Source organism: Larimichthys crocea, chromosome IV (assembly GCF_000972845.2).
Source record: "Larimichthys crocea isolate SSNF chromosome IV, L_crocea_2.0, whole genome shotgun sequence".
Classification (NCBI taxonomy): domain Eukaryota; kingdom Metazoa; phylum Chordata; class Actinopteri; family Sciaenidae; genus Larimichthys; species Larimichthys crocea.
In genome coordinates, this window is record NC_040014.1 from 211,974 (window position 1) to 224,105 (window position 12,132).

Here is a 12,132-nt window from a genome sequence, read left to right on the forward strand (position 1 = left end):
ACAAAAGTAGATTCAGGGATAGTATGAGGAACACAATAACAAATTCAAGGTGCCTCCAAATAGACCTTTTTTTCACCGCAGCCATTTTGACAGAGTAGAAACAGAAATAGTAGGGTGAACACAGGTGTTTCCAATGATACTAATTAAGGTTCTGTTCCATTTAGTGCAGCAGAGACTTTCCACTGAGCCAACATGCAGCACAGCAGCACCCTGACTCTGTCTGACCTGAATGGAACTGAACCTTCATTAGTGTTGTCATTGGTAACACCTGTGCTTCATGTCAAACAAGTCCGATATATGGAGGCCCCGTCCTGCTTACAAAGGTTTAGTAAAGTAAGCAAGATATGAATTATTATGTATTTTTGCACTGCAAATTGCTTTATTTGGTGGTTTGCTTGTCAAAACATTAGCTTGAAGACTTTTGCCTGTGTTAGTGTAGTTTTATAAAAGATTTAAGGACTGCCGTTAACGTTAGCCGTTGTTAGCTGAAACAGGCTAAGCCGTTGGTGTTAGCCATAAAATAATAAAGCTTACTAACATTACATAACATTTAGGTCGCGTTGTTATTTAACATCCTCAAACTAAAACACTAGTTAACTATCCCTGTGCATATGTAACTGCACATTAACAGTGGGGTTTGCGTAAGACGACCTTTCTTTAAAAAAATTAGCAGTAGGGGGTGCTAACTCGTTCAGCTAACTACATAGCAGCAAGTGCTAATGTTAGCTCCCCTCTCATGCATTAATGATATAAGCAAATTGTTATAGCTACAAAATAATGCAGTTCAAAGATATTTGTTGGCAGCTAGCTACCGTTTAACCTAGATTGTGGGAACTCCCTCCTGAAAATCATACTCCTCCATCGGCTTTGTCATATTTCATGTCTGCATGAAAACGGCAATTTAAAAACTAATCTCGATTTGATGCTAATGTAATCATGTTTATGCAAGAGCCCATTAAGACAGTCCAGGTGTATGCTGCCACCAAACAAACTGTGGCTTAAAATTGTGAGTTTTGGACACAATTTCTCACAATAACATGCCTGTTTAAAAGAAATTTTAACATCAGTGGCTGGCAAAAAAAATAAGCAACCTACCAGTTTTACCAATGGGACAGCAAATGATTTGTGCCTGCTACAGACTATTTGACACATTACTAAATAAACTTTGATCAGAAACCTTATGCCTGTTTAACTTTTACAATGTGCACATAGCCTTGAATGCACACGCACCTCCTCCACTTCTTTGGAGTTTGTAATAATTAGCCCGGTCACATTGACAGATATTCACCAAGACCATTCTGCTCCTTGGGCAAATCTAGAGATTGCAGTAGAGGCTATTTTGTTTATTACCTCCAGCTTAATAGAACTGTTACCATCAGGCTGCAAGAAAATCCAAAGCTGTCAATCAAACGGATGCACTGTGAAAGACTTCACCCACACACACATAATTGTACACAGGCACAGCGACACTAAAAGTTAGGGGTTAGGTTAATTGGAAAATGTCTTGAGATTTTGCAAATTCACACAAAGCCACAGTATTGATGTGCATGTCATGCCTTTTGGCTTGAAATAAAAAAGGTGAATCTGCTGTTAATGTGTCTGGAGATGGTGTCTGTGGATATAAAATGTATGTATTCCTAGTCTTGTCACATGGTCTCTCCGTTGAAGGCTATGCTGCACGACACGATGCATTGCAACATCATTCTGCAGAAAGATGATGTTGCAGGGACTGGAGGGGGGAATACATGAGAGAGAGGGAGAGTTTGATGTCAGTACATTTTCTGTCTGAAGTTGAAAAGTAGCCTGCAGAGAATATATAACAGTAGAATAAGATAAGTCATATACTGTTTTCACACTATAACCTGATGTATGTGAAAATATTGACATGAACTATCAGGAGAACATGGCTTTATAAAAGTCAATAACATGCATTTTAAAAGAAGGTATACATAAATAATATTTTATTCAGCAACAGATTTAGTTAGAAGTCGTCTGTGCAGCAAACCATTTCACAGATGATGTATTAAAAGTTTAGTTAGAGGTTATTAAAATACAGAGCAGTCACATTTTTCTGCCTGTATCATCTTGAAATCATAGTGTCTGTCCGTGCTGTAACATGCTACAACATCAAACAGCTGTGCAGGCCCCTTCTGATGTGATGGAAAGAGGGAAAGTGGTGGAATGAAAGGGGAGGGAGAGGACATGCAGTTTTAATGAAGCATTCATGTTGTTGATGTTTTTCTCCTGTCTCCTTCTGACACTAAAACATGAGAGAAGTAGGCTAGTGCGAATGTTAATATACGGCACCATGTTGCCTTTCCACCTTCACATCAGCTTTTCATTGTCAAAAAGTGACCAAGCTGTGCAATGAATCATGCTGCAGAGGAACACGATCTCAGATGCTGTGTATTAGGTAAAAGATGTTATTCGTCTGTAATTTACAAGCTTCTGTCTTTCTCACTACTCCTCTTTCTCTCCATCTGTTTCCAGGAGGGAGGTGCCATGGAAAAGCCGTGGTCAGAGTGAGGCAAGACGTGAGAAAAAAGATAATCTGAAGGCATTCCGCGGCTTTGGCGCCCTCGTCTCGTTACGCAAGACAAAACAACAGCCACTGTGAAAGAAAAGCGTTTCGCACAAAAATTGGAGAAAGAGGCAGAGCGGCATGAAGAGGAGGACATTTGACAGATAAAAAGAGAGAGAGCTCTGCAGCAGGATCCCCACCGTGCTGAACACAGGACTGCGTGACTGGTCTGTGCAAGCGCATAGAGAGAGAGAGAGAGAGAGGAGAGAAGGTAGGGAAGGGGGGAGGGGAGGCAATTCAGTGCAGTGCAAGCTGACTGGATGAGTAGCAGCCGCGGCACAGGCAGCAGCATCAGCACCACTAGCCGTAGCATCTTTCTTTGTAGCTGCTGGAGGCTGTCTTGTGGCTGCCGTAGCATCAACATCACACACACACATATCCGGACACAGACACTCCTGCTGCTTGCCACACACACACACATGTCGTGGTGGCCACCAGAGACGAGGTAGTAAGTGACGGGGCTCGGGGGAAAGAGGGACACAGGAAGAGGAAACAGGGACGACTAGTGGTAGCGCGAACGGGAGGAGGGCTGGAGCGACCGTGACTGGAGCAGCAGTGGCAACAGTACCAGCGGCACCATGGCACAAGCCGCCAAGCAGCTCCGCAAGACCAAGGACCTTGCGGAGGCCGCCGCCCAGGAGCAGAGGGAGAAGGAGGAGCAGAAGCAAAAAAGGAGGAATCGATCAAGGGACCGCAGGCGCAGGGTATGTCTGTGCTGTCTGAAGAGACAGGGGAGGTGACGGTGTGTCTTGCATCCATCTTTCCCCCTCTACCTGCTTTTCTCCATCCCTCTAGCACTCTCTGTCTCTTTCTCTCTCACCGTATCTATTGTGCAAGATCGGTGAGGATGCAATTACACATGTATAATTATACAGTTGGTCCTGTGGCCTCAGCTGGTACGTGCATGTGCGTGTGCGTGTGTGTGTGTGTGTGTGTGTGTGTGTGTGTGTGTGTAGGCTAACGAGTCAAGCACATATACTCTGGTACAGGTTGTATATGCTCGGTCAGATATTTAGCTGTGGGGGAAGGAAAAGGAGGCTGTTTTTAGAGGTCCAGTACAGGATGTTAAATAGCAGCCAGTATCATATTTTTTTCCCCCACCTGACATTCCACATGCATTTTGGGGGGATTTCAGCCTTACGTGGGTGCAGCTCATTCATATTAATGCAATGCAAGTTCAGTGTACTGCACGTATATCTATATATGCATATAATCACTCCACCTTGAACGTGTTATGCATGATCTATTTTATCCCATGAAGCTGTGTTGGTCCTAGATTTGGTTTCTTCCCCCATATTACAGTTTTTTCATTGGGGGAGAAGAAACAGAGGAAATGGAGGGGGAAAATGGAGGTACACTCTAATAATAGATGCAATTTCAACCCATTTGTATATCTTTGAGGGGGCATGTTTGTAGTACATATAATATTTAAATCTCTCTTAATAATTATTATGTTTTTTAGCGCGTGTGATATTTGTTGTCTGGATGATTAATCATTTAAAGTGTCACAAACTAGGCATGCAGGACAACATCCTGTAGGAATGAGAGGTGTCATTCACTCCCCCGTCTCACTTCCCTGACTCTCCCACTCTGGCTGTGCCTTTAGGTGCAGATTTTATTGGTTGTGTCGCCTTGCACTCATGCTCGCCAGCACCAAAATGATTTATTGGAGCACATATTCTCTTGTGAAAGGTACTTGTTGAATGGATTTAAAAGAAACTTGAATGAATTTTGTCTCTTTTGAGTGCTCAGTGTTTAATGCAGTAGGCAGCTCTCAGTTGTTTTCTGTTCCTCCTGCAGAGGACAGTCTTTTTGGAGAGTGAGTTTGTCAGAAAGACAGAAACACAAATGGAAAAAGCAAGTCCAGAAAATGGAATCTGCAGTGAGAGCTTGGGTGCTCATGGAGTGCAACCGCTTTTCTTTAGAGAGGTTACTGAATGTTCTTTCAACGTAAAACACACTGTTTATGCTGACTGCAAAGCGGTAGTGTTTGCACAGCTCTTCCAAGGCCATACATTAGGCTTCCTGGAATAGTTTTTGTCAAAGCCTGGAAAACTGGTTAAGTGTGCCGTCTGTAATAACCCGATGCACTCTTCTTAAACATTATTTAATTTTCTATGTGAGAAATCTAATATTCTCTGTAAAATCAATTGATTTTCCATCTAGAACAACGCACTGAATCTTATGTAATTAGCTAATCCTTATGTAATGAATTTATGTAAAAATGTGGTTTGGTCAGTAGAACAGCATTTACAACAATGGTCCCATGAAAAACAACCAACATGGTCCACAAGATGTGTGTAGACACCAATTATTTGAGGACTTCAAAAGTCTATCATTACATTGAATGTAGATGAATTGTTATTGTCACTGCCCTGTTTGTTGTGTAACAAGGCTTAGAAGCTAACTAAGGTTCAGTAGTAGTAGTTACAGTTACAGTTAGGCAGTAATAGCAAGTTTGTTATGTAAGGTTTCGGAAATAGTTATTAAAGATGTGAACACTAAACACACTGAGCTGAGAAGTGATGGAGATAAACAGGAGACATCTCAGTCACACAGTGAACACTGGTTCTGGCTGGTGGTTCATAGGGGGTGTTGTATCATTGTATGTAAGTGTACAATATTGAAATTAATGAAAAGCAGTTATAAAATCTCCACTCATACCAAATGATGAGATGTATCTAAAAGGGTATGAATATTGTGAATGTTCACAGACTTTATAACAAGGTAAAAAAAAAATAAAACAACTTGTGCAGCACAACATTTACTGTCAGTCAGATATGGCCTTTAACCAACATATCAATTATGGTTTGGCAGCATGAAGACGTGCAGTGTATTGTCTGGTGAAAGAGATGTATCAAGCTTAGAAATGTTGCTGTTCTCTTTTCACTGCAATGGCAAACCTCTTTGTCATTGTGGTTAGTGAGCAGAGTTGCTAAAGTTTCAGTTACAGCCAAAGTAAGCAAATACAAACGAAGAGTCCAGCGCTGCATCTGCTTTGTTTTCTGATTTCAGATTAGTTTGATTCTAGGTATATTCTATCCGAGTAGTTCCAAACCTTTTTCAATAAGGCAACATACCACCCGTTGACGAACATATTTTATATTATATTGAATGCATAACAATACAAACATCTTGTATGGTGAATGTAAAACAACTGATTTGGATGAATTTTAAGCAGAACATTTCCTGTGAATATTGCATCAGAGAAGAATCTTTTAAACTTTTAATACAATTCTGTTTGGATTATGTGTCTTTTAAAATTTAAACACTCATACATACTTAATATGTTTCTTTTTTGACAAATTCAGTTTGACTCCTAGTCATTGTTTTATTAGCTCTCTGGTTAACTGCATATTTTTCCAATGTAGGATGAGGCTCTGTGAATATTTCATTTAGTTTACTTCACAGAAATTAACGAAATGCTGAGATATGAAGGCAAATACATATGAAAGAAAAAGCTTAAAACCAAGAAGGCCTCGCCACCCCATCTGAAGCTTTGGGGCTCTATAGTGCATTTGGAACCAGTGCTCTATGAATCCTTTTAGACCTGCTAAAATTAGATATAGTATAAATTCCTGATTACATGATATGGCTGTGTGGACATTTTAGCTATTATTACTGATCAAAATAAAAATCTAGGTCAGTGAGCCCACAGTCACTGCAAGCCAAAGCAAATCAAGAATATTAATTAATTTTTACTGTTTTACCCTGAAGTAAATATGTTGTAGGAAAATGTAAAAGGTAACTTAACATTACTGCACTTATTGGGCATCCTCTAATCTTTGTGCTCTTAGCATTTTCTACATATGTGTATTTTAGTGTTCACAGATTAATCAAGTTGTTATAGTTATTTGATTCATAACTATTCTCAATCTCATCTGGCTCCTTTTTAAAGGCTTAGGGGACCTTGAAAGTAAACTTGACTTCACTGCAGTGTAAAAAGAAATCATGCAAACCCAAGCACAATTTCTCAGTTCATTCATTAAAAAAAAGAGTGTTTAACAATGTCTCTTGTGGCCTGTAAAACAAATTGCTAATTTTGTTAAGTTAATTTTGCTGAGAAAATATTTCTTATGTATTTTCTAATATAAATCACAAAGACTTGTATCCTTGTTGACTGAAAAACAAAGCATACCATCAGTGTTGGATTGTCCTCTTCAGGATTTCACAGCTTAAGGCACATTTCATGTCACAATAATACATTTGTAGCAAAAAAGAACATCTTCTTCCCCACCTATACCTCTTTGTCTCTGTTCACTGTGTATCTTTCTCTGAATTGGTCTTTTTTTGTCCAGTAGATTGTCGACATATGTGAGGAAAGAGTGAGGAAGCGAGTCAAAGAGGCAGAGAAGGAAAGAGGGGGAATGGGCAGGTCTTAATGTTCTGGGGATGTTAATTAGCTCGATTCGATGTAAATCAAACTCGGCAGCGTGGCATCTCTCTTCCCTGTTCCTCTTCTTGCACAAAGGTCATCTACTACAGTGCCAACAGAGATCCTATCATAAGTCTGGATGGACTGGACAGTAATGAAGTTAGGGAATCTGCAAAGAAAGTGCAGGGGCGTTCTGCTAGCTCTGCTGGCTCAGGTGCTTGCTATACAGCTGCAGTTCTAGTTTGAAGAATGCACTTGATATTTATCTTCTCAGTTCCAGAAATCTAGCTATATATGTTGCTGCTAACGCATTATGCCATATGTGAAATTAACTGTGAGTTCACTCCCTGGCTGCGTGACAGCATGTCTTCTTCACTGAATGTATGATTCACTGTCTGACCATATTGTGACCACTATGTCTAACATCACTGATTACTCCTGTATGTTTACTAGTCACTGGTCACAACAGTCCGATAACTTTCATTGATTTCTGCTGCTATAAATTAGAGATATAGCTATCAAGTTTTTCTGGCCCTGGTCCTGATCTGAGTCCTTTAAACATTGAGAATCTGTTGATATTGACTATATTTACCTAAATATTGATTGTAATCTGACCCATAGACTGCATACATGCCTATAAAGGAGAGCAGCACTGAAAGCAAGACATCGTAGAGTGCAATAAAGAAAGGATCAGACTTTGATCAGCTTTATGTTAGCTGATACTGATTAATTAAAGATATGCCTGGATCTCGTTTATGACATTCAATTAAAGTATAAAATTACATCTGCAGATTTGGTGTCATGAATTACAGCAACGATTGTGTAAATTTAAATTCCAGCTTAATACATAACTAAATCAGTTGGAAACATATTTACATGGATGACAGTCAGCTGGAGTGTGGTACATATCAATAATCTATCTATTTATATAAGGCCCATCATTTCCAATTGCACTGTTGTTAATTTTCAGTTCTCTCTAACCGGTGGGATACACTTATTTGGGATGTAAAATCTTGTTGTAGTACTCTAGCAAGAAGCTCCTTGGGCCTGTACATTTTCCTGTTCCCTCCAGGCCTTCACTTATTACAATGGATCCAAAGATCTGGTAATGGATAGTGTGTGCTCTTTGTGTGTGTGTGTCTGTATATGTGTTTGTGTTTTCAAAGTAGCTGTGTGTGCGCATGCATGTGAGTTTGAGTGGAATAGCAGGGCTTCAGGGTATCTCATTCCACTTTTATGTAACCTTATGGATACCCAGCTGTAATCAGCCGAAATTCTCTTCTGTCTCCTGCCCTCTTTCTTTGTCTCTCTGCCAACTTTCGTCCTCACACAAAACAATACACTGGACAAAGATGTAATGTCCAACATTGGTAATCAGAAGTTGCATCGTCTGCAAAAAGAAATCAATTTGATGAAATGTAATCCTTGTTGGACTATTTTTATACTCCGGAGCTTTGGATGCAAATTAATAGATCGTTTAGATAATTTGTGTCATTGCAATGCACAGCAGAAAGACTCTCATCCAGTCTTTTGAAACACAGTCTAATCATACACTGCATTAACAGTTGTCTGAGTCATTACTGCTCTGACAGCTGCAAACTGCATGAACATTTTGATTTGAATTGATTTTCTCTAGGGCAGACAATTAAAACCTACAACAAACCCAGAGGACAAGAGCAGAGTATTGTGCTCCTCAGCCACATGACAAATCTTTGTTCTTTATTTCCTACCTGACCACTTTTAGGTACCCAGGGAACTGACTAAGGCGACTGATTAAGTTAGTAACTTTCTACTCATCCTCTAACTGCGCCTGATGGTTTGCTACAATGGAATAACTGTTAGATTGGATAACCATTTGTCTAGCTGTCATGGCTGAACATAAAACACAGTCAAACTCTTTGTGAAACTGGTTGAAAGCAAAGTGAAAAAAGATATTTTCCATCAAGAAAAGCCTTCAGTCCCTCAGTGAAGTTTCCAGATCTGATATAACTGATGCTAGCAGCATCTGCGCTAACCTCTTTAGCTTTTCTTTAGTTTCTTTTAGAGCAAACAGTAACTTCTCACACACCTCGTCACATACGTTATTGTGTTAAACCACACCTGTAACTCATGCTGCTAGTAGCTCCTCATGATGCGCTGATTGGTCTGTAACCACTGTGTTTGGACACAAACGCATAGCTCGAAGCCTGGCAAGGTGTTTTCTGGTGATTTTTCTTTCTTGTTTCTTGTGAGTCCTGCTGCCTTTGAATGATTTGAGTTTTGGTTTTTAAAGGAAATAAAGTATGTTTATATGTTCCTTAAGAGTAGGGCTCTTAGGTTTGAGCATTTTTGCCACTAGTGGACTGAAAAACATTAAAACAAAGTGACAGATACATCCTAGATATGTTTATGGCTAACATGTTAGCAAACAGTTACCCGTGTACACGTGCAGCACACACAGAGCAGCATTCATTTAGAAGTCATATTTTTGAAAATATGGCATATGTGCAATTTTGAGCTCTGTTTTTGGAAACTTGTCTTAGTTTTAAGCTGGCTAAATGTTCAGTATGCTTCACCACATAGCTGCTAACTGTCTGTGATTTGGTGCAGGACACAGTGTTTAGTGGGTTGATTGGAGCTGAAAATCTGCATTGAGTATCTGCGGGTTGATGAGAACCTTCAGACTCAACTGTACAGCTAAGCACTAGCCAAATACTGTACTGGTAAAACATGCAAGTGGGTGAAATTTGTATTTTCTTTTGCAGTGTACAGTTATTTGATTCATTATAGATAAAATAAGTAAATGAATACTAAAAAAATGCTGTCTCTGCTTATAGCTTAAGTTTTTATGTGATATACATTTTTACATGTTGTACTGTAGTGTAGTGTGGGCTGGTGCCTCTTCAACCCCTTTGAGGAAAGGGAGGACAGGATGCACCAAGGTCGAGCAGTGCAAAAGCAGCCCAGCCCGAAGCAGCCACAGGCTATATTTACCTGCCAGCCTAGGATTACACTGCATCCGAGACCAGAGCCTCCCATCTATCTACACACCACTACTGCGTGCTAGCCGAGCACCTGCTGTGATACTGTATCTGATGTTGCCCTGAATACGTACCTGCTCAAACAACACAGGAAGATTCCAGAATAGAAGCATAATGGTCGATATTTATCAGACCTCTCTCAGGGCTTATCTAGGACTCGACTCACATATTTTGATCCTGAGATCAAAGTGATTTCAGATAAACGTCCCTTGTCACACACCTTTGATAAATATCGGGATAGTCATTTTGCTCCCTTAAACATTGGTATTCATTGTGGCTGTGCACGTGCAATTCTGGTACATTCATGTCTTTAGTATGTTGACTAAAAGAAAGACATTTGTATGTAAAAATCTATTAATCATTTTCATATATGCTAGAAATATCTTTAGCTGTCGCCTCTTGAAGATGTGAGGCTAAAATCATATTTTTTTTGTCTATGTCGTAACGTATTGATCATGCTTGCATTGTATCAAGATATGTTTTTTGTGATTATTTTGTTGTTCTGCAACACTAGCAACAGTTGCTGTGTTCAGAGAGTCACTTTGCTGATGGTCCATTAAATCAATGTGTTGAGTTCCTCAAGAGTCACAGCTCATCTGCCAGTACCTGTTAATCAGAGCATCCATCACCATTGTTAGCAAGGCCAACCAGTGTGGAGCCCTGGTGTGCAGAGGGGAGGGGTAACAGCTGTAAATCTTTTGGCAAAGTTTATCGTGACCCTGGGGTCAGACAGCAGGCTGGTGTGAGGTGACTGATGTTACCTGGTGTGACACCGGCACGTGGCGGGGTGATGAAGGGGCGAAGAGCTGGACGAGGGCACGTCTTGGTTGGCGATGAGACGTCTGACTTCGAAAAAGCTTGTTGCTTTAGCTACGCTCTCAAACTGCTCTGCATGCTCCCAGGTTTCATTTCAGCTCGCAGTGCCTCTGATGAGACCACATCAATATGAGGACATGAGTCAGAGAGCAACTGTATTCTAGATTTTTCAGCGATTTGCTTTGCATGCAAGCAGCTCAGACCTCCACATCAAAAGGGAGCTCTAAAACACATAACTCTTCGAAAAGACATCTAATTTACGTCATTGACCTACATGCACTATATACGTAATACTAATGATGCAGTTGACTCATCACAGGTCATTAACGAAATCTGTATGTGAGGCCTGTTAAATCCTAAGAATCATTAGAAGAGTGAGAGTGATACAGCCTGGCACCATGCCACATGCACTGATATGCCCACAAAGAGCACGCGCGCACACATACACACACACTTAGAGCTAGAGATGGGCATTATGTAATGGAATTAGTTCTCCTCAAGGTCTACATGGATTGTGTGGCCAGCAGGAGCCCACTAATGCACTGAAGCGGCCGCTCTCAGGCACACCCTGACTCCATCGCTTTCCTCTGCTGGCCTAAACACATTTTACAGTACGTGTGCTGGCTAATGGACACAATGCGTGATCGAGGATTTCATATAGCGGTGGAGTATCAGCATGATTTGTTGCACGTTCATCCTGTTATTGACTACAGCTATGATGCATTTGGAAGTGCTTGAAATTGTAGGGCAGCTGTGTATTTGTCACATACTACAGACTGACTTGAGATTGATGTTTGGCCTTCAACAAAGCTTGATTTGAATGTGATAGTAAAATGTGGATGGACACACCCAGACAATAAAATGGCTCTGCAATAACCTCTTTGAAGATCATATAGTTATGTCTGGGTTAGGAGAGAGGCGTGGATTCAATTCACTTACTGTATTTGTTGTCTAGCTAACACATTTCCAGTGACTTTTTAAAATCCTGTAATAACTTGTCACAATTTAATTGTGCATAATATATACACAGCAGGCTTTAGGCCCTGGCTGTGACCGGTTTCAAACATTTTGTGCTTCATAGCTATTTAGTAAACCACATTCATTTCTTGGAGGTAACATATTAATGAGGTGGTGAGTACATACTGTGTAGCAAGGATGCAAATCTAGGTTAACTGGTGACTCTAAATTACACGTAGGTGTGAATGTGAGTGTGAATGGTTGTTAGTCTATGTGTGTGTGATGAACTGCCGACCTTTGTTAGCTGGGATTGGCTCCAGCCTCCCGCATCCCGCATAAGGATAAGCGGTCACAGAAAAAGGCTGCAAATCTTTGTGGGTATG

General features: G+C 40.5%; 1 protein-coding gene across 8 annotated transcripts in view; it reads left to right on the forward strand.

The window, feature by feature from the left end:
• Positions 1-210: 210 nt before the first annotated feature.
• ank1b (ankyrin 1, erythrocytic b) overlaps positions 211-12,132 on the forward strand; it is a 68,267-nt gene continuing 56,345 nt past the window's right edge. For 5 of the 8 annotated variants that reach the window (XM_019260183.2, XM_027278589.1, XM_027278591.1 and 2 more), the window contains exons 1-2: positions 211-333; positions 2,491-3,285. In XM_019260183.2, coding sequence (XP_019115728.1) covers positions 3,160-3,285 — 126 coding nt within the window. In that variant the 5' untranslated portion in view covers positions 211-333; positions 2,491-3,159. Of the gene's footprint in view, positions 334-2,398; positions 2,414-2,490; positions 3,286-12,132 lie in introns of those variants that run through there. The other 3 variants (XM_027278593.1, XM_027278588.1, XM_019260182.2) reach the window with 3 other exon arrangements.